This window comes from Dipodomys merriami, unplaced genomic scaffold (genome assembly GCF_024711535.1).
Source record: "Dipodomys merriami isolate MVZ:Mamm:240054 unplaced genomic scaffold, mDipMer1.0.p SCAF_51, whole genome shotgun sequence".
Taxonomy (NCBI): Eukaryota; Metazoa; Chordata; class Mammalia; order Rodentia; family Heteromyidae; genus Dipodomys; species Dipodomys merriami.
In genome coordinates this window covers 4,758,134-4,783,700 of record NW_027206080.1, presented here as the reverse complement: position 1 = coordinate 4,783,700, position 25,567 = coordinate 4,758,134, and the positions used below count along the sequence as shown (strand labels likewise).

Here is a 25,567-nt window from a genome sequence, read left to right as displayed (position 1 = left end):
TACTGTATAGTTTCTTTTTTTTTTTTTTTTTTTTTTTTTTTGGGTCCGGTTGTGGGGCCTGAGCGCTGTCCCTCAGCTCTTCAGTTCAAGGCTAGCGCTCTACCACTTGAGCCACAGCACCACTTCCGGCTTTTTTTTTTTCTTTTTGCTTATGTGGTGCTGAGGAATCGAACCCAGGGCCTTGAGCATGCAAGGCAAGCGCTCTACCACTGAGCCACCTTCCCAGCCCCTGTATAGTTTCTAAAACAGAGCAAATAATTTCTAAAAGTAACAAACTACTTACCGTCTTTTAAAAGTTTCTGTAAGATTTTCACAAATACACTGTCTTTAGACACTTCGATTGGATCATCTTTACCATCTGAACTGGACCAGCTAGAAAACAAAATCACCAGAAAGAAAAGTGTAGCTGACAGAAACAACTTTTTTTTTTTTTTTTTTTTGGGTCCGGTTGTGGGGCCTGAACTCTGGGCCTAAGCGCTGTCCCTCAGCTCTTCAGCTCAAGGCTAGCACTCTACCGCTTGAGCCACAGCGCCACTTCCGGCTTTTTTCTTTTTTGCTTATGTGGTGCTGAGGAATCGAACCCAGGGCCTCAGGCATGCAAGGCAAGCACTCTACTGTTAAGCCACCTTCCCAGCCCCCAGAAACAACTATTGTTTGTAGTTTCCTCTCATGGCTTTGAGAGTGAACTGTGAAGAATGAGGGTGCACCATTGCCTCAAACTACCCGAGTGAAGAAAGTCATGGGCCACAAGCCTTATACATGGGTGGTGTTCACCCACACCACCACACATCCAACTACAAGTCTTATACATGGGTGGCATTCACCCACACTACACATCAAGCAACGATGTCTTATACACGGGCATTTACCCACATCACCAAGAATCCAACTACAAGTCTTATACACGGGTGGCATTGACCTACACCACCACACATCCAACTATAAGTCATACACAGGCATTCATCCACACCACCACACATCCAACCAAAGTGCCCTCCCGCCCTCCTCTGATTTGTTTTCTTCCTCCAGCCTTCCTTCCCTTCTTTCCAGTCTCTCTCTCCTTCCTTCCTTTTTTTTGTTCTGATACTGGAGCTTCATTGAACTCTAGGCCTTGTGATCTTGCTTGGCTTTTTCTGCTTAAATTGGCACTCTACTACTTGAGCCACATCTATACTTCTGGCTTTTTGGTGGTTAACTGGAGAGAAGAGTCTCATGACTTTTCTTCCCAGGCCAACCTCAGCTTCCAAAAGCTAGAATTACACCTTTTTGAATGAATAAAGTGTTATAAATAACAGATCTAACAATGGTTACAATGCTCTCTAAACCCTGTCTTCCTGGAAGCAAACACACCAAGGTCTGCTGGAGGACAGAAGGAGGAGCTTTCTTTCCTTGAAGAACACAAACACAGAGCTGTTAGAAGCTCTAAAATTTCAAGTAAGCAAGGATAAGGAACTCCCAGTCAAAATGACAGCATCTTTCTGAGACTGGACTGGGACCCATGGACCAAAGAGGCACAGTACTAGTACCCTAGAAGATGCCAAGATCAGGCTCAGCAATAACCTTACTGCCTGGGAATATCAGTGAGGAACAGCTCCTCACTGAGGAGACCAGGGAAGGGAGTGGTGCAGAAAGCATCTCAGCACACGGGCTCATCTACATACAGCTCTTGCCCTCAAGTCTACCGCTGCCAAGCCTGAGGTGGCCTGAGCTTTAACCCTCCCAGAATGGAAATTTTCCTCTGTGGAAAGGTGATGGATATGAGAATAATGAACTCACACTTAAACTACCTTGTGTTTAGAACACAAGTTGTAGTTTTTGAGTCTCATCTGGCATGTTGGGTCCAACTTCTGTAATATTAAGGAATACACACATTTCTGTGCAAAGGGTCTAGACACGATCATCAGAAACAGTGACTTATGAGTTCAAAGCCCAAGGCTCTGAATTAAGTCCCAGTCCAAAAACAAAAGGCAGGCTGGGCACCAGTGGTTCATACCTTTAATCCTAGCTACTCAGGAGGCTGAGATCTGAGGATCACAGTTCAAAGCCAGCCTGGGTAGGAAAGTCTGTGAGACTCTTCCAATAAACCACTAGAAAATCAGAGTGGTGCTGTGGCTCAAGCGGTAGAGCACATGCCTTGAGCTAAAGAGTGCAGGTACAGTGCCCAAGCTCAGAGTTCAAGTCCCACAACCGAAAAAAAGAAAAAAGGCAATAAAAACAAGCAAACAAACAAAAACTCCAGTTATTTACTAGACTGGTGTGGTGGTCATGTCTGTAATCCCAGCACTTAGGTGAAGAGTGCTTCCCCAACAAGTGGTGGTCCTACATTTACTTGCCACAAAGCAAAACAAAAACTACCATCTCTCCCCAAAAGCATAGTCCTAGGTCTTAATTACCAATTTAAAAATGAAGGGTCACCAGTTCAACAGCTACCACATTCATGTCAGAAAACAACTAGAAGTCTATATGACCATCTGTCATATGATCACAGCTGACTTGGAGAAAGCCATCCACACAGCACCTGAGGTCCCATCAAGAAAACTTACTTAGCCGGGTGCCCCTGGCTCATGCCTAATCCTAGGTACTCAGGAGGCTAAGATCTGAAAATCGTGCGGTTCAAAGCCAGCCCGGGCAGGAAAGTCCCTGAAACTCTTATCTCCAATAAACTACTCAGAAAACTGGAAGTGGTTCTGTGGCTCAAGTAGTAGAGCACTAGTCTTGAGCTGAAGAGCTAATGGACAGTGCCCAGGCCCAGAGTTCAAGACCCACAACTGACCAAACAAATGAAACAAAACCTCTTACTTATCTCTCTGTAGCGCTCGGCAAAGGATTTCCAGTTTCAGATCATTTATATTTACATCTTCCTCCTTCACAGCAAAACAAAACACCCTGGTTAAATCCTGACTTTAAACAATGAATACATGCTAGTAGGTCATGTGCATGTATGAAAATACAAGAATGAAACCTGTTGAAATTCCTCTAGGAAGGGGGCAAAGGGGAAGGAAACTGAGAGAAGAGACTGGAATACAATTAAAATTCAAGTTACATCACTTCCTAACCATGCATAAATACTATGACCTTGCTTTAATTCAGAAATAAACACTTTTCCCATTCTTGAAGATATATTCTTGGCTAATGTGACTTCATCAGGAACTTTGAGAGGTAAAGAAAGATGTTTAACCTAACTTAAAAACTCTAGCAAATGACTTCTGCTTACATAGCCAGATGACACTGCCTGTCTCACAGAACATGCACTGTGGTCTCTGGAAAGCTGGGGGGCAGCTTGTCTTAGGGTGAGCACTACAGAACACACTCACCCACCCCCTCAAGCCGCCACTTTCCACATGTGAGGGTTATCAGGAATTTAAGTCTCCTGCTACTTTTCTAAAGAGCTACCTACCTTCTAAGAGCCAGTGGGTAGCAAACACAGCAGTACTTTATGAGCAAATGTTATAACTGACTTTAGTATTTCCCTATTTTCTGTATGTTTTCAGTGCCCAAGGCCTCCTTTACTTGCCTCATCAATATACTCCAGCAAGTCCAAAGCTTTCTTGAAATCATATTCATTAGCTCTTCTGTTTTCTTCACATATGTACAGCTGTGGCAAGTTATGAAAGGTAGATAATTAATTACAGAACTAGACAAATTTATGAAGGAAAAAGTCATTATTTCTTCTTCTAAGACGTAACAAGTGATTTCTGTAACCAAAAACAATGTTATATTGCGGAAGTATGTTCTATCTGCACCTTACAATAAACTTTCTAAAAGTAACATCTTGGGGAGACAGTTATGTCTTATACTAGAGTCAGACTATACTAGAGTCAGACTACATTTCTGTTACCAGGATGAATGCCTTAGAGGGCCATATGGAAGGATCTCGGGAAACCAAGGCTGGGTAGCTGCTTCCTGTTAATACCTTTCTGCTCCCAAACAGCTTCCAATCTGTCTTTCTATGGGGAGGTTTTCAGGACAGTGGGAGTCAGGGAAAGGAGCTTTGCCACAAGGCCCAACAGATGCTGGCTGGTCCTGGGTGTGGGAAGCAGGGAGGGGAAAGACACCTACGCTAATGAGCTGCGGCGCGGTCAACACAGGCATGGCGCTGAGACTCAACTGCTTCTCTGAGAGCAACTGCTCAGGCAGGGTTTCCTGGTGCAGCAGGAAGCGCTCCTGCTCAGCCATTGCTGGTATTCAAAGACAGGGTAGAATGAGGAGACTTTCATTTTTGCTGACACAAAACAAATACAAATTATAAAAAAAGCACTCTACAGGTAGTCCTATCCATATTCAATAATTTTACGCTTAATTAGCTTTATTTTCTTGACTGAAGATTATGCTAACAATATTATTTATGGTTATTTATTTTAGGCATATGTATGATACCCTGAATAGCTGATTTTAGCACCTTGTGATAACCAGTTATTCACTGTGGTTATGAAATGATTCTTGTTACTCATACCACATTTATGTTATCACAAAGGATACCTCCCATCTTGAGCATCAGTGTGGATTCATGGTTTTTTCTTCTGTGTTCCAGAAATATGCAATACTTCACCAACATTCTTTGAGACATTCAAATTATTCTGTCCCTTAGGCTCTTAAGTTCTACTTTCTTGCCCAAGACTTGTTGGGCCATCTTTCCAATAGCCCTCAATCTCTTCTATAGGTTAGGAGACCAAAATGCAGAATCCATGGCCCTTTCAGTAGAAAGAGCCACAACATACATTAAAAACAAAAACCCACCAGGTTCTACCTGGTTATTTCTAATTAAAATATGTAACATATGGTTCTCTTTTCCTTTCTTTCTATATTAGTATCTTCCTTCTTGATTTTCAGAAATAAAACCATTTTTATTTCAGGATGACTGCACCATTACAATCATCTCTAACAAGGCCCTATGAAAGGCCAGGATTCCTCTGCAACTTTTTTCACTTTGGAATATGTAATACACTGGTCATCTACTACTCAAATCCTTTCTTTTTTTTTTACCTTCAATTTTCTCTTGCAATGTATCCTCTGATAGGTCTGAAGCTAGTGCAGCTAATTTACTCAAGCCAAGAAGGGTCTTTTTCTTTGCAAAGTAACGAGTTTCCATATTTGCTAAGCCCAGAAGTGTGGCATGAGCCTACAATAAACAAAACATGAAAACCATATTGAGTTGGTCCTAGACACCAACTCAACCTGGACATAAAGGTGCAGTACCTTCCAACTTGCCTTCCACTAAGCTGTATCAGTGAGACACAAAAACTCCAAACCAGATCAGTACCAAAACACTAATATAGGATGCAGCTTCAGTCTGACACACAGCACAGGAAAGGCCTGTGTATTTTTCTATAGTACATGTCTACCCCAATACACTGCACCAAGAGCACACCTGAGTTTGCAGTTTTCACCAACACTTTAAAATACATAGTCATCGTAATAAAAGACCAATGACTTTTACATAAACATCAATTAAATGTGCTTTATTATAATAGTAGCCAAAGGCCTACAATTATTTATTTTAGAAGTAATGAAAGGGTTGGGAAGGTGGCTCAGTGGTAGAGTGATTGCCTTGCATGCATGAGGCCCTGGGTTCAATTCCTAAGCACCATATAAGCAGAAAAAGGCAGAAGTGGCACTGTGGCTCAAGTGATAGAGTGCTAGCCTTGAGCTGAAGAGCTAAGGGACAGTGCCCAGGCCCAGAGTTCAGGCCCATGACGGACCAAAAAAAAAAAAAAGTAATGAAAATACTATCATCATAAAGAATCCTCTATTTAAATTTTGTGCAAGGACAGCAGGTATACATTGTATACATGTTATTAACCATTTATATGTATCTTTTAACTTTTTGAAACTTTACTGTAAGTGAACAAATTATTACTATAGATACTTGAGCGAAAAGTGAGGTTGTGCTACATGCATGCAATGTACAATATATAAACCTAATTAACCTATCTTATCACCTCAAATGGTGAGAATATTTGAAAATCTGTCCCTTGAGCAAGTTTGAAATACATGATACACTATTGATAACTAGTTAATACCCTGTACAATGTATCTCTTCTTCCTCCTGGTTAATTCAAGTTCTGAACCCTTATACCTACTTTTCATTTCCTTCACCCTAACTCCTAGAAACCTTCTACTCTGTACCTATGAGCAACTGTTTGAGATCCCACATATAAGCAAGGTAAGACAGGGTTTGTTCTTCTGTACCTGGCTTGATTTACTTAGCTTTGAGCCATGTTGTTGTAAATAACAGAAGTTTCTTCTTTAGAAAGGCTGAATATTGTCTCTTTGTGTGTGTATGTTTGTACATATGAATGTGCAATAGATGACATATAGATACTCCCTTCTTGAAGGATACTAAGATGGATTCCTTAGCTTTGATACTGTGAATAGTGCTGCAGTTATGTAAGAGTGTAGATGTCACTTTTGACATACTGGTTCAAAATGTTTGGATATACAGAAGTAAAATCTTAACTTCTGCTGTTGTAGTTTGTTGTTGTTTTTTGTCAGTCGTGGGGCTTGAACTCTGGGCCTAGGCGCTGTCCCTCAGCTCTTCAGCTCAAAGCAAGCGCTCTACTACTTGAGCCACAGCGCCACTTCCGATTTTCTCATGGTTTATTGGAGTTTCTTGCTTGGGCTGGCTCTGAACCGCAGATCTCAGCCTCCTGAGTAGCTAAGATTACAGGCGTGAGCTACTAGTGCCTGGCTTGATGTTGTAGTTTTATTTCTAGTTTTCTGAGGAGTCTCCAGTTGTTTCCAATGTCTCTACTAAAATATATGCTTATCAACAGTGTTCAAAGTTTCCCTTTTTGTTATACCTTCAGAAATACTTGTTACCTTTTATTTTTTTGGTGCTGGTCCTCCTGGGGCTTGAACTTAGAGCCTAGGTGCTGTCTCAGCTTCTTTGCTCAAGGCCTAATTTTCTACCACTTGAGCCATAGCTCCACTTCCAAAAGTTGCTATCTTTATCTTTTTGATAAAAGACATTCTGATTGGTATGAGTTAATTTGCTTTTTTCTTAGTGATGTTGAGCATATTTCAAATAACCTACCAGCCATCTACCTGATCTCTGAGATAATGCCTTTCAAGTCTTCTGCTCATTTTTAGTTATTTGTTTTCTTGCTATTTAGCTAAGTCCTCTATTTATTTTAGAAATCAATATCATCACTTTTATGGCTATAAATAATATCTAAAAAACAAAGAAATTAAAGATATCTAAGTAAACTGCATATATCTGCTTCATACAACTGAATCCTTCTTACCTTTTCTAATTCTTGGCTATTAATTTCATGTAACCAACTGAGATGTTCATGGGCTTGCAAAAAATTGGCCAACTGTCCGTGCTGAGAAATGGGCTGAGACAATAATTTACCCCGCTTTCCTTTCTCCAGATACCAACGGAAGAGAAAGTCTGAAAAATTCTACAAAGAACAAAACCAAAAATTCATTAATATTTAGTAATAGTTCCTCTTTACTTTTCTTTGTGGTACAGTGTCTTACTACAACCAAAGGCTGGCCTCACAGGCATGACATGATCTCAGTCCCCTAAGAGCCAAGATTACAGGTATTGTATCACCACATCTAGCTAATAATAGATATTTAAAAACCTTTTTGATATTCACTTTCCAAAGACCTCAAAATAGGTAGCTTCTTGTAAGCTTGCATTTTCCTATTCTAAGAATACACAGAGTTCTATGTTAGTCCGTACTGACAATGATGGTCACGTCTCTAATGACCTCACCTGACAGCTCAACAGAATGCCTGCTCAAGACTGCTGGTGTCATTGGGAGAGCTTAATGAGCACTGGCCAATGGGGAGCCACTCACAGGCAGCTGTTCAATGACTCCATTTCCTAAGGCATACCAGCCACAGTGTGCCACTTATGTCCAGGTCCCACCTGGATATCGTGCAAACAACTTCCCAGATAGAGTTCTAGCGGCAGCACAGAACTACACCCAGGTGAGAGGTCTGCAGTGCTGTGCAGACGCCTGCAGGGGCTCATGTGATACACTGGAGTCTAGGGCACCCCAATGCCAATCAGTGTGGCTTTACCAACAGGACATGTGCTGAACTTTGGAGTGCTACAGAGGCTGAGGAGAAAGGAAGCAGGGATCCAGTTATGAAAATGGTTGTTTCTCCAAAAGAACTGGGAAAGTGAACTGGATATATATGGGAAAAACTGAGACCCAGCCTGGCCACCTTGGTTCTGGATGTCGCAGGCCATCTGCTTCTCATTTGAGCAGTCTGAAAGAAGGGTCCTCTCAGAGATAAGAAAGACTACTTTCTAGTCTTTTTTGTTCTACCAGTCCTGGGGCTTGAACTCAGAGCTTGGTGCTATCCCTAAGCCTCTTTGTGCTCAAAGCTACAGCTCTATCACTTGAGCCATAGCACCACTTCCAGCTTTTTCTGAGTAGTTTATCAGAGATAAGAATCTCATGGACTTTCCTGCCTGGGCTGGCTTTGAACTGCAATCCTCAGCTCTCAGCTCCCTGAGTAGCTAGGATTACAGGTGTGAACCACTGGTGCTGGCTCCCCCCCCCTTTTTTTTTTGACAGTCCTGGGGCTTGAACTCAGGGCCTGGGCACTGTCCCTGAGCTTCTTTTGCTCAAGGCTAGAACTCTACCACTGAAGCCACAGCACCACTTTTAGCTTTTTCTGTTTATGTGGTACTGAGGAATTGAACCCAGGGCTTTATGCATGCTAGGCAAGCACTCTACCACTAAGTCACATTCCCATTCTTCTCCTTCCCATTTTTACTGTTCTTTTATATGTCCAAAACAATTACATGACATAAAGAGCAAAAAAAAAAAACCTTCACTAGTAAGCAACATAAAAGCAGGAAACCAAAGAATACAAAAATGACCAGAATGTGAAGCCAGCACAAAAGAACTTTACTATGATGAAGAAAACAAATTGCAAAAAATAGATTAAACATATAAAAAGAATTTTTTAAAATCATGGTTTTTGGCTCACATCAATCTTAACTATTCAGGGGGCTGAGATCTGAGGATCACAATTCAAAGACAGCTCAGAAAGGAAATTCTATGAGATTCGTATCTCCAATTAACTATCAGATAGCTAGAAGTGGTGTGGTAGTTCAAGTAGTAGAGTGCTAGCCTTGAGCACAAAAGTTCAGGGACAGCACCCAGGCCCTGAGTTCAAGCCCCACTACTGACAGAAAAAAAAAAAATGTTGGTCATAAGCCAGGCACCACTGGCTCACACCTTTAATCCTAGCTATTCAGGAGGCTGAGATCTAAGGATCACAGTTCAAAGCCAGCTGGGCCAGGAGAGTCTGTGAGACTCCAATTAACCACCAGTAAAACCAGAAGTAGTTCAGTGGCTCAAAGTGGTAGAGCGCTAGCCTTGAGCAAAAAAGCTCAGGGACAGTGCCCAGGCCCCAAGTTCAAGCCCCACAACTGACAAAACTAAATAAATGAAAAATTGGGGCTGGGAATGTGGCTCAGTGGTAGAGTGCTTGTCTAGCATGCATGAAGTCCTGGGTTTGATTCCTTTGGACCACAGAAAAAACTGGAAGGGGTACTGTGGTTCAACTGGTAGAATGCTAGCCTTGAGCAAAAGAAGTCCAGGGACAGTGCCCAGGTGGAGTTCAAGCCCTAAAACTGGCAAAAAAAAAAAAAAAAAAAAAATTGTTGGTCACAAAACATTTAGAGTGATGGAGGGGGGACTGAGCCAGAGGCACCGGGCACAGAATAGACGCGTTAAAATGACTCTTCAGAAGCAGCATCCTCTGCCTCAAGCGTCACCTGTGTCCCGAAGTAGGTATCCTCCTTCTAACTAAAAGGAAAGAAGTGAAAGATCAAACACTTCAAAGAGAATTACTCAGCAGTACTGACACAGAAAGAACTGCTTGCCTGGTAGAGGAATGGGGAAGAAAGGTGAGCAAACAGTCATTATATTCAATGCATATTCAGTGTGAAAGTGGAACCCTATAACTGGAGGACATGGGTGGGACTGGGAAGGGGGAGAACAGTGGAAGGGTGACATGGTCAAAGTGCACTGTACTTATAAACTAATCTGTTGAGTTGAAACACTTTAATACAACCACTTAAAGGGAAAAAAAGTACTCTGCCAAATAACAAAGAAACATTTAAATCAGCAACTCATTTACCTGCAAAAAAAGTGTGTCCTCCCTCCAAACCCCAGTGACATTCTGGAAAGAGCCAAGCCTTTCCATAGTGGCCTGTGGCCCACATGTTGTTACCTGGTCAGCAAACTGAGTCATGTAACGCTGGAGTCTGGCCTGGTTGTCCGTCTGTTCGCACATCTGTACGAGAATATCAAAATCACAGTACTTCTCTGCTAGAGAGGCAGCCCATGCATGCTGACCTGAGGTGACTGCACAGACAAGAGTAGGCGGGTGAGCTTCTATTCACAACCACTTAAATACACAATAAAAACACCACCTGAACCAAGAGTAGTAATAGGAAGTCTTCCTATTTAGCATTGCATTTAGCTTCATGATCTATATCAACCTGTTAAAGATGCAAATGGAGCACACTGCTCTGTTGATCTCCCCAGTGCAAGTCTCTTCCTTCTTGTACTAGCAGACAAGCTCTCCTGATCCCCACTATGAAGGAAACAACCCCTCTGCTCAATGGCCACACTGGGCTGTCTGCACAATGTGACACTTATTTTTAATTTTTTTTTTTTTTTTTTTTTTTTTGGGTCCGGTCGTGGGGCCTGAACTCTGGGCCTGGGCGCTGTCCCTCAGCTCTTCAGCTCAAGGCTAGCGCTCTACCTACACTTATTTTTAAATCAATTGCAGAATCTTACAGTATTTGTGCCTGGTAAGTACTGAAAAGAAGACTGTATGAACAGAGAAAGCTGTATGTGTTTCCTTGACGTTTTGCTTCATGGCTACAGCTGGATAATGCTTTCACTCTGACTATCATGTATCAGCTATTCAGCTGCTTCTTCCACTTCTCTCATCCCAGCACACCAAAGCCCCTGCTGACCACCATGTACGCACGCAGAAGGGAAAGGAGATCTGATCTTTTCTGCAGGTACTCTACTTCTAGATTGGTGTATCTTTCCTGGTTGCTGGGTTTGTCTAGAGACCTCAGCTGCAAAACATAACCGTCCAGGAAGCAATCAATCAATGCCACCAGCTGCTCTGTCACGATGTTTCGGAGATTGCTATCCGCCTGTGGGTACACTGTTTTCAGGATGACTCCATGCTGGCGCACAATTGCTGTTCGGATGCCGGCAGGACCACTTGTGGCTGTAAAGCAATTTGGCAAGTAAGGGTTCTGTGATGGCCAGGGAAGAGAGCAACTGCATAAAATTTATGCTCCTTTACCACTCAGGAAAAATAAATTATTGTTCAGTTCTAGCTGCTTATGCCTGCTTGAATCACATCTTCCTTGTGCTGATTTTCTTAAACACAAAAGTTCTTTTCTCTTTTTTTTTTTTCTGTCCAGACTGGAGTGCTATCCCTGAGCTCTTTTGCTGAAGGCGAGCACTCTACCACTTTGAGCCACAGTGCCACTTCCGGTTTTCTGGTGGTTAATGGGAAGTAAGAGTCTCATGGACATTCCTGCCTGGGCTTCAAACCAGTGATCCTAAGATCTCAGTCTCCTGAGTAGCTAAGGTAACAGGTGTGAGCCACCAGTGCCTGGCTTCTAAGTTTGTTTAATGTTATCCTACCTTTTTTGTGGTAGTAACATAAAATATGGCTCATTCCTTGGGGGCCAGGATTTGCTTCTATGAACAGCTATTTGCACTAAAACAGTAGATTTAAATAAATTAAAGGGAAGTCTATAAATATATCTAAGAGAATAAAGCAATTTTGGCAAGAACCACTCATTTTGGGAGGGTATTCAAGTTTTCTTTTCATTTCGCTTACACAGCTGTACTAAGGGAGTAACTGTTATTATGTCTTACCTGTCCATGGAACATACTCAGGTTCTTTCCCTACTGGTTCTTCTCGCCTATACATGGAACTTCTATTCTGGCGATAATGAGTAGCAGCCTGAAGCATATCCTAGAAAAATGGAATGGTACTGTCACACACGGAAGCAATGATCACTTTGTTTCTGAAGATTCTGAAATACCAAAGGCTACTGATAAGAAAAATACTGGGGCTATAGTTCAGTGGTAGAGCACTTGTCTAGCATGCACAAGGCTTCAACTTCCAGCACTATAAATAAAATACATGGTTTTTTTTGGGTGGGGTGGGGTGGGGTTTCTGCTTCTGAAATTTGGTTTATTCCACAATTTAACTGCAAGCTTGGAAATTGAGTATCATAAAGTGTAATATGTGAAATTAAATTTAGTACTTTAGTTAAAAACTAGCAAGTTCTAGGTAATTAAAAATAGAAGCCACGGGACTGGGAAGGTGGCTCAGTGGTAGAGTGCTTGCCTTGCATGCATGAGACCCTGGGTTCAATTCCTCAGCAACACATAACAGAAAAAGCTGGAAGTGGTGCTGTGGCTCAAGTAGTAGGGTGCTAGCCTTGAGCTGAAGAGCTGAGGGACAGCGCCCTGGCGCAGAGTTTGGGCCCCATGACCAACCAAAAAAAAAAGGAAAGGCCAGGCTGTGGTCTTAGCCACTCAGGGTGCGGAGGCAGGAGGATTGTTTAAGCCCAGGGGTTCCACATAGAGACCCCACTGAAAGAGGGAAGATGGGAGAAGAGAGAAAAAGAACAGTTGCATCAACACGAATACCTTTTCAGTGATATAAAATCTATCTTTAAGTAAAATGTTTATCTTACCAAACAGAAACTTATGAATATACACAAGGCAATTATTCAAAGCCTTTGTTAGCTGATAGAATGAATGCTAATCTTCTAACTTATGGGAATTAACAAATACCAGACCCTGTACTGCACTGGCTCTGTGGACTGGGGAGAAGGAAGCTTCCTTCTTGTCCCTCCCTCCTAGGGTGTGGAACTGCCCTGGGCATGTGATACCTTGAGGATGGTATTGACAGAGATGGCCACCTCCGCCCACTCGACCGAGTCCAGTGGTGCATCCCTCAGGACCTGCTCTTCGTGCTCCAGCAGACACTCGCAGACAGTGTCCACCTGAGACACCTGAGGACAGAGTCAAGAGTCACTCTTACCATCAAACAATGGAGATGGCTTCATGAAGTTACATCCTCAGACCACTAGATAGTTAATGGTAAAAATAAATGTAAAACAACAAGAAAATGAGCATCTTCTATTTATAAGATTGAATGTCCAAATAACTAAGTCTCATATATGGTCAAAATCTGAATGGTTATCAAGTAGATTTTTAAATTTAAATTCCACATAACTAATATTAATACATGATTATTTATTAGTGCTCAATACAAGCTTCAAATACCCAGACTAATCAACTTGTTAACTTTCTCTTGAGTAATTCCTCTTTTAAACACCACAGAAGCATTTGCCAAATATCAATATATACAAAAACCATGATCTGAATATGTGACTTCTAATTCTTCTCTCTTTTGGTCATGAAAACATGGATGGGCTGAGAATGTAGCTTTAGTGGTAGAACACTTGTCTACCATGAAGAAAAACTTGGGTTTGGAACCCCAGAACTGCAAAAACAGTAAGAAAACCCACATGAGATAACTGCAGAGAGGCACTGAAGCTCCTTTCCAGTTTTAGCATACAATTAGGCTTTTCTTTTAGACTTTGCATGTCAGCACAGAAGCACACAGGAAAGAGGAAGGAAAAATCAGATCTTTGTCCACTAGGAGCTCATAAACTAGTTGAAGGAAATAGACATGTGTAAATGGAACACTTGTTTCAAACAAAAGCAGGCTCTTACAAACTTGCCCTTGCTGTTATTTCTGGTGTTCAACAAAGGCATCCCAATGGCCCAAGCACTTTTTCTACTGTTACCATGAAAAATGATGAAGTCTATACAATTGTCTGTCTATACGCTTGAGTTCTGCATCAACTAACTGAGAATAAAATGCTGGAAGAAAATGTTCCAGCATTGTAGGAGCATCCTGTGTAGTTAGGCCTGTAACATACCTACTGAACATGTACCATTTTCTTTCTTGCAACTGTTACCTAAATAATATAGTGTAACAACTATTCACATAACATTTATATATTTTTTTTAAGTTGCAATATTTATTTCAGTAGAAGTAGTAGGATCTAATATTGAGTGAAAAAAGAACCATTCTAACGATAGAACTGATACAAATGGGAAGAAGTTGGGCAGAAAAACAGGTACTAGCTCAATTTAAGCTAAATTTTGTAATAGGGATGCCTTTGAACATTTATATTTTATTAGGTCATCTTATGTGTTCTAGAGATGACTTAACAGTACTCAAAAAAATGTGTGTAGATTACATGCTATGCCATTTTCATGAGGGTGGTGGGGTGCTGATATCAATGGCCGGTGGATATTGAGGGATACATTACAGATGCTGGGTGGCAATAGCTAATCCTAGCTACTCAGAAGGCCAAGTCTGGAAGACTGCAGTTTGAGGTTACCCTGGGTAGAAAAGTTCTCTAGACTCTATTTCCAGAATAACCAGCAAAAAGCAAAGTTGAAAGTGTGGCTCAAGCAAACAGTAGAGCACAGGCTGGGAAGTGGAAGTCCCTGGAGTTCAAACCGCAGTAGCACCAAAAATAAGAGAATATGGGTCTGGGAGGTGGCTTTGTGGTAGAATGCTTGCCTAGCATGCATGAAACCTGGGTTCAATTCTTTAGTACCAGATAAACAGAAAAGACTGGAGGTAGCACTGTGGCTCAAGTGGTAGAGTGGTAGCCTTGAGTAAAAAAAGCTCAGGGACAGTGTCCAGGGAACTGGACACTTTCTGAGTTCAAGTCCCAGAAATGGCCAAAAAGAGGAGGGGGAGGGAAGAAAAGAAAGAAAGAGAGAGAGAGAGAGAGAGAAACTAAAAGGCTGAAAAATGCTAAGTCCTCTTGTCACGTGCATACACTATGGTTTCAATTTCAAGTATTGTCCATAGGTTGTGCCATCAAAACCTGAGCCTGGGGATACTAGGTCTCTTCCCAAACTAAACAATAGACAAGGTGGGGATGATACCACCAGAGCCCATCCTGTGTTGTTTCACTCTCCCTGCAAGCTACTAGATCAAAACTACAGCTCTGTATGACCTACCAGGTGGACTGGCTGAGGCTAACCAGTTCTTCTTATTTTTAATAAACTTTCCTATCACTTTTACTATAAAAAATAAAAATATACATCTAAAGTACACACATTTATGAGGTAAACAAAAAGCTGAAACTGAGTTACAGCCTACTAAAAACTAAGAAAAGGAACTCTGTCAGCATAGCACCTGACATGCCAGGGAACAACCAAAGCAAGTAGACCTGGAGACCCTGGCAGTGAGAGGTTCCTCAAATGTACAGAATTGAGGACACAGGTGGCCCTATGTGTAAATCAGATATCACTACCAAGGGAGAAGGGATCATTCTCACTAAGGACCTCATGTTGCAAAGCAAGCCGTATGCATGAAGATTGTGCTTAGACTCGCAGTCTCAGCCTGCAAAACTGCTGCTCAAGCCCTGGATCACTTCTCTAGTGAAGTGGGCCAAGTCTTCCCTGACACCTTAGCTTATCAGGATGTGAGACATCCTCCAAGGATAAGAATTATGTTCTTACAACAACTGCCACCTTAGCTAGTATCTTAGTATTTCTCCCTTTAAAGTTTAGAACAGATTTTTCTTTCCCTCTGATTTTGAAAGTGATGGCATCAGTGATGCTACAAGGGAATTGAGAGTGGTTCAGTGAAGGGACTATTCACAAAGCTGTGGCAAGAGTGAGGGTCCATTGGGGATAGCCTACACCCTAGGGAGAGTATCATCAACTCTGAGGAGGTAAGTGGACGAGACAGCCACTGGAACACAGAGGGGTCATGCACGGGAGCTGTGTCTCTGACAGGGGCACAGCCAACATGTGAGGAAAGAAGCTGGAGAACAGCTCCTCTAACCTCTGCCCCAAGCAGGAAGCCAAGGGCCTAGGAGCACATGGAGTAAGGAAGGCTCCTCAGGCAAAGTCAAGGAGGGAGAACCAGAATAAACAGGGACGCCTTCTTAACTGACTGTGAGAGCCCTATTTATAGGACAGGTGATAAAAAGTGTGGCACTTTTCTAGGAGAGAGAGTCCAATTTAAAATCTCAGCTGGGTACTGGTGACTCATACCTGTAATCCTAACTACTCAGGAGGCTGAGATCTGGGATGATGGCTCAAGGCCAGCCAGGCAGAAAAATCCTTGACATTCTTACCTCCAATTAACCAGTACTAACAGGACAGTAGGCATGGCTCAAGTGGTAGAGTACCAGCCATGAGCAAGAAAGCCAAGTGTGATTGCAAGTCTCTAAGTTCAAGCCTCTGTACCAGAAACGCTCCCCCTCGCCCCCCCCTCCCCCCGCCTCCAAAATCTCAACAAGACCTTCTAAAATTTAGTCTTCTCACTCTCTGCCAATCCTATGCATGATCAGCACACAGCACAGAATGCATGAATGAGAATTCATCTGACCTCCCGAAAGAACACATCAGCGGGGGTCAGGCTGGATGGGACCTCACAATCCCTCTTGTTCAAGGCCATCAGGATCGCTGTGTTCACAAGGTCTGGCAGACGCGAGTGGTGGTTCTTGAGAGCGATGGCAGCTGACAGCTTTTCTGCATGTTCACAGAGCAGGAGCCGGGTTGCCATCAGTGTCCCTCTGACTGGAGAAGTACCCAGACGCTCGAACAAGCCAACCTTGCAAAAAGACAAGCACATGGTCTCAGAAAGCACAGGCAGCGGGCTGGGAAGGTGTCTCAGTGGTAGAGCGCTTGCCTTGCATGCATGAGGCCCTGGGTTCGATTCCTCAGCACCATATAAGCAAAAAGAAAAAAGCCAGAAGTGGCGCTGTGGCTCAAGTGGTAGAGCGCTAGCCTTGAGCTGAAGAGCTGAGGGACAGCGCCCGGGCCCAGAGTTCAGGCCCCAGGACCGGACCCCCCCCCCCCCCAAAAAAAAAAAAAAAAAAAAAGAAGCACAGGCAGCCAGGTACCAACCAGTACAGCCACGAGTCTCCAGGGAGGTGGCTTCCCCAGTAACACTCTTCCAGTGGCTCCACACACTGGTGTATACATGCTAGCACACAGTGTGGACCTTACTGTTACCCCACAACTGGTGTACACATGCTAGCATACAGTGTAGACGTAAGTATCTACTCATGACCATTGGCTTTACCTATGGTGTTGCTTAAATTGCTGTTCATAGTTATCAAAATGATCAAATTGTTCTTTTGCATCTTCACCAAGGAAGACCTTTTAGAACTAACAACTCAGCACCTACATCTTCAAGGGCTGTTTGCAGAACACGGTCCATGCCAGAGGTGTCATCAGCCCTTTGCATAGCCTCCTTGCCAATGACCACTTTTGGTGGGTTATGAAGGTCTAGTCTTTTTTTTTTTTTTGGTGGTCATGGAGCCTGAACTAGGGGCCTGGGCAGTCTTCCTCAGCTCTTCAGCTAGTGCTCTACCACTTGAGCTACAGTGCCACTTCTGGCTTTTTCTGCTTATGTGGTACAGAACACTCTACTACTGAGCCACCTTTCCAGCCTTGGTCTAGAATAAAACACTGCCAATACTCACACATAAATGTTGAATAATTTTCCAAACTGAAATATATAATTCCTTTCATTAATGAGTAACCTGATTTCACTGCTTCTGTAGATGCTAGCAAATTACCCTCCCCCCCTTTTTTTTTGGTATGCCATAACTGGACTTGAACTTAGGGGCTCATGCTCTAACTTGACTTTTTAACTCAAGGCTGGCCTTCTCCCATTTAAGCCATTACTCCACTTATTGCTTTCTGCTGGTTAAATGGAAAGTCTCAGGGACTTTTCTGCACCAGCTGGCCTCAAACCTCAATCCTCAGATCCTAGCCTATTCAACAGCTTTACAAAAGGATTACAAACATGAAACTGCCAGCCCCAGCCCCAGATTCCTTTCTATTAAACATAAAATGGCATGGCAGACATATTGTTCTAAACTTAGCTTCATTTGAATTTCTTTTTTTTTTTTTTTTGGGTCCGGTCGTGGGGCCTGAACTCTGGGCCTGGGCGTTGTCCCTCAGCTCTTCAGCTCAAGGCTAGCGCTCTACCACTTGAGACACAACGCCACTTCCGGCTTTTTTCTTTTTGCTTATGAGGTGCTGAGGAATTGAACCCAGGGCCTCTGGCATGCAAGGCAAGCGCTCTACCACTGAGCCAACTTCCCAGCCCTCCATTTGAATTTCTTATGTTTTCCATAACTTTTAAATAATCAATGCTTTTAACAGTTCTGGAATCTTTTACTGAGTTGATCTTTTTTTTTTTTTTTTTTTGGTCTGTTGTGGGGCTTGAACTCTGGGCCTGGGCAGTCTCAGCTTTTCAGCTCAAGGCTAGCACTCTACCACTTGAGCCACAGTGCCACTTCCAGCTTTGTTTGTGGTTCTAAGGAATCATATCCAAGGCCTCATGCATGTGAGACAAACACTTTACCACTGAGCCACCTTCCCAGCCCTGAGTTGATTTATCTTAATTAATTCAACTTGTTCATATGATGATTTTTAAAATAAAAAGTTATGCAACCTTGTGATTTCATTTGGATTCACTTTCTGGTTTCAAGGTATCTGGAGCACAGTTCTGTGTGGTTCCAACCCAGGAGGCAAGATAGCAGTTCTCTATAAAATTCTACCTTGGGGGGCTGGGAAGGTAGCTCAGTGGTAGAGTGCTTGCCTTGCATGCATGAGGCCCTGGGTTTGATTCCTCAGCACCACATAAGCAGAAAAAGCTGGAAGTGGCGCTGTGACTCAAGTGGTAGGGCACTAGCCTTGAGCTGAAGAGCTGAGGGACAGCGCCCAGACCCAAAGTTTAGGCTCCACGATTGACACACACACACACACACACACACTCTCTCTCTCTCTCTCTCTCTCTTCCACCTTGGCAACACAGAGAAGACAATGGAGCTATTCCCACCACTGCTTGCTCCACCATGCTCAAAGCAGTCATCTCCCTTCCTGCACCCTTCAGGCCACGCGTGCATCCTCACTGAAAATGAACAGGCCTGAGAGAGAGAAGAGCTCCACCTACAGAAGCACTTCCCCAGACAAAGCACCTAGCCTTGGAGATTTCCCATAATTAACGTGAACTCTCTCTAATCAGTGACATAGCCACAAAGATGAAAGAAAACAGAAATAGAAAGGCACTGCCAGAATAAGGTCTCTAGATGTAGTCAGAGGCTGTCAGCAGCAGAGATTGTCAGCGTCTACACCAGAGGACCTAGGCCAGAGATGAAGCAGCTCATGACCTCAATAGCTACGGCCTCTGATAAACTGTGTCTGCATGTGGCACATAACCCCCACCTAACACCACACCCTCTGTGTCTGCAGGGGCACATGCACCCTTCCCACCTAACACCACAGTCTCTCTTGATATGACTTTTCCCTCCCCCAAACAGAAGGAAGATTCTTCTAATCCCTTTCATTCAGGCTTTTCTGCCCCTTGGTTAGTTAATGTCATTTTTTTCTTTTTTTTTTTTCTGTCAATCATAGGGCTTGAATTCTGGGCCTGGGTGCTGTTCCTCAGCTCTTCAGCTCAAGGCTAGCGCTCTACCACTTGAGCCACAGCACCCTTCCGGTTTTCTGGTGGCTTATTGGAGATAAGAGTCTCACAGACTTTCCCCACTCAGGCTGGCTTTGAACTGCTATCCTCAGATCTCAGCCTCCTGAGTAGCTAGGATTTCAGGCATGAGCCACCAGCACTTGGCTTCAGTTCTTTTTTTCTAACAATAAAGGGCAAATCATGAAAATCAAAGTTTTCACCTAAAAGTTTACAGAAAATTTGAACAAACTACTATGTTTTAAAGGGAGCGGGTCACATGGAGATGACAGTGTTCAAGCTAAAATGACATTTCTGCTAATATATACCATTTTTCCTCTCTAAATATTATTTCCATGCAGCTTCCACAAAGTCCCTGAACGCTTCACTTTGGTATAAGCACTTGAAGCGGAAAACATGAGCATGTCCCCATAAGAAAACACCCCAGACAGACAGCAGGCATGGGCCACTGGGCTGGAGAGGGTAAGGAGCCATGGGAGCCCCACACAGGATCTTACGTGGTGAAGGAAGTCTACTAGGAGGCAGTGGGCTTTCACTTTGTCCTCTAGCTGGTGGAGAATGATCAGTGAGGTATTGCTGAGCCCAGGGGCCTCTGTTAGAACACAGCAGGAGATATATGCTCAAAACAGTGTTTTTTAACAGCTGCTGCTAGCAAAATAGAGCTAAGATCTGAAAAGAGCAGAGGACTAACCCTAAATTATATACATGGCTGAAAAGTTTAGATAAAGTTCACATTACATTTACTTAAAACGAAAAGACTATATGGTTAGTTTAGTCACAATTCATATGGAACTCAACAACTCAGAAAGACATGTGGCTGGTACTCTATCCCCTAATGTTCCTAGTGAGGTTAGCAGACATACTGATGCAGCATTGCTGGGCGGAAATAAGTATCTGAATTAAGTCCCTGGTACATAAGAATGTAGAGTGAAGTGAGGGGACAGTGTCCTTGGACAGGCAGTACCATAAGATGTGCTCACTCTGTTCCCTTCCACTCCGAAGAAACAATGTAAAACCCCTACTAGTCACACACACTAATGATGCCAAAAATATGTTAATTTGAGGCTGAGGTAAATGCCAAATGCCTACTTATATCACCAAGTTCCAGTTAGAAAGAAGATGCCCACCCAGAAATGGAAATAAGGGTACGTGTGTGTTGGTCATGGGGCTTGAACTCTGGGCCTGGTGTGTGTGTGTGTGTGTGTGTGTGTGTGTGTGTGTGTGTGTGTGTGTGTGTGTGTGTGTGTGTGTGTGTGTGTGTGTGTGTGTGTGTGTGTGTGTGTGTGTGTGTGTGTGTGTGTGTGTGTGTGTCTGGGCCTGGTGTGTGTGTGTGTGTGTGTGTCTGGGCCTGGTGTGTGTGTGTGTGTGTGTGTGTGTGTGTGTGTGTGTGTGTGTGTGTGTGTGTGTGTGTGTGTCTGGGCCTGGTGTGTGTGTGTGTGTGTGTGTGTGTGTGTGTGTGTGTGTGTGTGTGTGTGTGTGTGTGTGTGTGTGTGTGTGTGTGTGTGTGTGTGTGTGTGTGTGTGTGTGTGTGTGTGTGTGTGTGTGTGTGTGTGTGTGTCTGTCTGGGCCTGGGTGCTGTCCCTCAGCTCTTCAGATCAAGGCGAGTGCTCTACCACTTGCCACTTCCTTTGTTGTTGTTTTTTCTTTTTGTCTTGTTTATCTGTCTTTAGGAGGATAAGAGGGCACAGAAATGAAGGGACAAAAGGTGAACAAACATAGCAGTGGTACTCATTAGACACTATGTTGAAAATGAACTACACTACTTTGTGGGCAGAGAATACAGGGAAAAACTGGGAGTCAGGGAAAGCGTGACACTGTCCAAAAAGAAATGCACTCATTATTTGACTTACGTAACTCTAACCCCTCTGTACATCACCTTTACAATAACAATTTTAAAATTAAAAAAAAAGAGGAAAGCAAAGCAATTTGTCCAGAAAGAATAATTAGAACTTGCCCTAGTGTCCTCTAGAATCTACCTTAACATCTATAATATCATCTGTTCTCAGGTCTTTTCAAAATCTATTAAGAACAGTAATTAATATCAATTACTTGAAAAAGTAAAAAAAATTAAAAAAAATTTTTGGTCAGTTGTAGGGCATGAAACTCAGGGCCAGGGTGCTGTCCCTGATCAAAGCTAGCATTCTAATACTTTGAGCCACAGCGCCACTTCTGGTTTTTTGGTAGCTAACCAGAGATAAAAGTCTCACATTCTACCTGGGCTGGCTTTGAATCGCAATCCTCAGATCTCAGCTTCCTGAGTAGTTAGGACTATATGCATGAGCCACCAGTGCCCAACTTAAAAAAAATAAAAAAAAAAATATTTTTTCAAGCAGGAAGAAAAACTCGTTTATTAACAGAGAGCAGCCCTTTTTAAAGCCAAAAAGGAGCAGGTGGCATGGCAGGGGAGGAAGAGGAACCAATCACTGTCAAGGTCACACCCTATCATGCACCTAAGCTTTTAAAATATATTTTTTGAGAGATACATTGAACACATAACCAAATACTCTACTTAAAACAGATTATTTCAATATCACCCCCAATACTCAAGTAATCAAGGTCTCATTACCTTCAGGGACAGACTCTGCCCACCGAGGGTCAGAAGCTGGGTAGTCATCCACCAAGTCCACACTGATCTGGGTCACAGCCTTGTCTAGTTCAGAATCAGAACCCAAGTCAGCACGAGAGGAAAACAGCTCATCAACCATCATTTGAGCACGACCTACATCCTTCCTGCACAAAAAGAGGCAAAACATTTCAAAATTTATCATAGAAAAAAATATGAAATTAAGGTCCCATGTGTTAAGTTGTAGCCCAAGCATTGTGTGTAACGTTTATGTAACTAAAAGGATAAAGCAGCCAGGTACTGGTGGCTCACACCTGTAATCCTAGCTACTCAAATCTGAGGACTAAGGTTGGAAGCCAGCCTGGGCAAGAGGGTTCATGAGACTCTTATCTCCACCAAACTACTCAAAAATAGCCATAATTGGAGCTGTGGCTCAGTGGTAGAAGGCTACCCCTGAATTAAATAAACTCAGGGACAGCACCCAAGTTCTGAGTTTAAGACCCAACACTGGCATATACATACACACACACAAATTTACTGTGCAGTCTTAATTCATAAAATATTTGGTCTTTACAGCATGCTAGGCTCTGGACACAGAATGCTGAAGTCAGTCCTAGACTTTATAAAGTCTCAGACAACTGGAAAGCAAGGGTACATCTGTGAGAAGCATGAGGACAGGTATAAACAGAGGGCTACAGAGCACACAGAAGGGAAAACAAACTGCCACGAAATCCTTGGAGAAAGTTCTGTGTATACAAGGCTTGATGTGGAAGAAGAGACCAGAGGAAGATGGGGAGAATGTGGCAGGTATGCACTTGTGCCCATCAGCTCTCAAGGAAGCTGTGCCTCTGAAACCTGAAGCAATGAAAGAGGAACAGATCACCCAGGAAGGACAGTCTAGAAGAGAAATTCTAGGTCAACAAAGTGAAGGACAGGTAAGTTCTCACAAAGGAGACGCTTTAAAGTTGAAACAAGGTAGAGCCAATAGAGGACAAGGAGAGTGCCAAGCGGAACAAGCGTGACTCATATTCAGAAGGGACAAATCAGAAAATCACAGCACATGATACCCTGTAAGCCACAGTGTGGGGTTTACAATCAAACCCAAGGAACCTTTGGAAAGACTAGGGGATTAGCTATCACAGTCTGTTCTGGTTTTCCCAAAGACCTTTCCAATTCTATGATGTATGGAGAAGGTTAGATGGCAGACAAGGCAGGATAAACAAAAACCCAGTTAGGCAGTTCCTACAGAACTTGAGGCTGAGAATCCATTTCAGAAGCAGCATGACCCTCCTAAGAAGATTCTTCGTCCCCAGCAGTGGCATGAATGTGGCTCGCAGGAGTGAAGAGTACAGCCATGCTAGATGTCCTGTGATGCTGCTTCAGAGACTGCTCACAGATGCAGGCTGAGACCATGTCCCTGACAGAGACCTTAAGCTGATGGCACTGAGTTGAACAGGCTACCACACTCACCACATTTATGCCCACATTTAAAACCTTAAGAGATGAGACCGGGAATGAGGACTTTTGTAGACAGGATTAGTTAAGAAGGATTTGAGTGGGCCCTAACATCTGATGTCTAGTCCCAATAAGGTTATGTGTTGACAGTTACAGTATGCAGAAGTCATGTGACAATGGAAACAGAAGCAAGCCACCTACAAACCAAGCAGCCAGGACAAGTGGGAAAAATTCCCCCCCAGGGTCCAAAAAGAGCTGACCCCCTTATTTCAGGCTTTGGTCTCCAAAATTCTGTTGTTCTAACTCAGCTTACGGCAATCTGTTTTGGTAGCTACAAGAAACAAATTTAAGAACTATATACTTGCTACATTGTTAATGAGAATGGTAATTAAAACATAAATGTGCAATTTAAAAAGTAATCCAATTTTTAAAATAAGACTGATAAGTAAAGAAAACAAAAAACACTATTAGTACTTACTGGGTACCAGTGGCTCACTTCTGTAATCCTAGCCACTCAGGAGGCTGAGATCCAGAGGATCATAGTTTGAAGCTAACTAGGGCAGAAAAATTCACAAGACCTCATCACCAATTAGCCAGCAAACAATTAGGTAAGAAGTGTACCTCAAGTGGTAGAGTGCCAGTCAGCTAGCAAACTGAGTAAATGTGATGACCTGCACACAAACTGTGTAACTGGGAAGGGGGAAAAAAAGAAGTTTACAATTTCTTTTTTGGTCAATTATAGGGCTTGAACTCTCTACTACTCACCACTCTGAGCCACAACTCCACTTCCAGTTTTCAAGTGGTAAGCTAGACAAACTGGAGATAATCATGGGTCCTTTTCTGCTCAGGCTGGCTTCAAAGTGCAATCCTCAGATCTGAGTAGCTAGGATTACAGGTGTGAGAAGTATGAGCCACTAGCACCCAGCCACTACTTGTGTGTGCACGCGCATGTGTGTATGTGCCAATACTGGGGCTTGAACTCAGGACTGAGACTTCTTGTCCACTTTTTGTGCTCATGGCTGGCACACTACCACTCGATCCACACTTCTACTTTCAGCTTTTCTGGTAACTGGTGATGGAATCATGTGAACCTTTCTGCTCAGGATGGTTTTAACCATGATCCTCTGGATCTCAGCCTTCCTAGTAACTAGGATCCAAGTAGTTAGGATTGCAACCAATGCCTGGCTAAGACTGCTACTTAATAAAACAAAATCACTTTCTCAGGCAGAAAACTTAATGAGGCAAAGTTAAACCATGCAGGCACTCAGAGCCTAACTTCAGTCACCTCAGTAAGGAGCCTCTATACACCATCCACCCGTTTATGGGGTAAGGACCTGAGGACTGGAGCAGCTAAGTATTACATGCAAACCAAAACATTATGTACCTGCAGTACTGCAGAAAAGCAGCTTTCAGTAGCTTCGTCTTATCTTCCTGTGCTATAGTTTCCTTCTTCATGGAGGTCTCAAACACTATACTCTGCAAAGAAACAAAGAGGTGAACATCCCAGAATATTCCCAATGCAGAAGAATTAGACTACCCAAGAAGGAAGATACCCCTACAAGCTGTTAGCCAAAGTCTACATGACTTTGTTTATATACTCAGAGAAATGTACCAATATATCAAAGTACCAGACAAATGACCAAAGACGTATAGATAAGGCAATAACTCAGGGATTATACCATGAGTAAAACTGTTTAGGGATTTACTTTATCATGATGAATATAACTTTTCAAATCTTTCATAGGCTTTCTATTATATAGATAATTATAATGTATACTATAAGCATTTTGGATGATGAGATTAAACAGGGATTTATAAAAATTTTAAATAAATGGAACATTTTAAGACAGCTTTAGAACATGCAGCAGAACAGCTATAACCACATGATTACAAAACAAACTTTTAAACACATTGCTTTGGATGGCCCCAATGAGATATGCCTATCATCTTGAGTTCAGGGCCTTACTACTACACAAAAAA

The 25,567-nt window shown here is 42.8% G+C and overlaps 1 protein-coding gene across 1 annotated transcript in view; it reads right to left on the bottom strand.

The window, feature by feature from the left end:
* Positions 1-25,567, bottom strand: part of Nup133 (nucleoporin 133) — a 46,694-nt gene that overhangs the window by 1,529 nt on the left and 19,598 nt on the right. Inside the window, exons 12-25 of the mRNA XM_069998179.1 lie at positions 24,972-25,063; positions 22,136-22,299; positions 20,067-20,161; positions 16,459-16,683; positions 12,917-13,039; positions 11,889-11,988; positions 10,975-11,226; positions 10,207-10,340; positions 7,245-7,403; positions 4,984-5,119; positions 4,060-4,178; positions 3,515-3,595; positions 2,800-2,864; positions 284-372 (exon numbers count right to left, since the gene is read on the bottom strand). Coding sequence (XP_069854280.1) covers positions 284-372; positions 2,800-2,864; positions 3,515-3,595; positions 4,060-4,178; positions 4,984-5,119; positions 7,245-7,403; positions 10,207-10,340; positions 10,975-11,226; positions 11,889-11,988; positions 12,917-13,039; positions 16,459-16,683; positions 20,067-20,161; positions 22,136-22,299; positions 24,972-25,063 — 1,834 coding nt within the window. The remainder of the gene's footprint in view (positions 1-283; positions 373-2,799; positions 2,865-3,514; positions 3,596-4,059; positions 4,179-4,983; positions 5,120-7,244; positions 7,404-10,206; positions 10,341-10,974; positions 11,227-11,888; positions 11,989-12,916; positions 13,040-16,458; positions 16,684-20,066; positions 20,162-22,135; positions 22,300-24,971; positions 25,064-25,567) is intronic.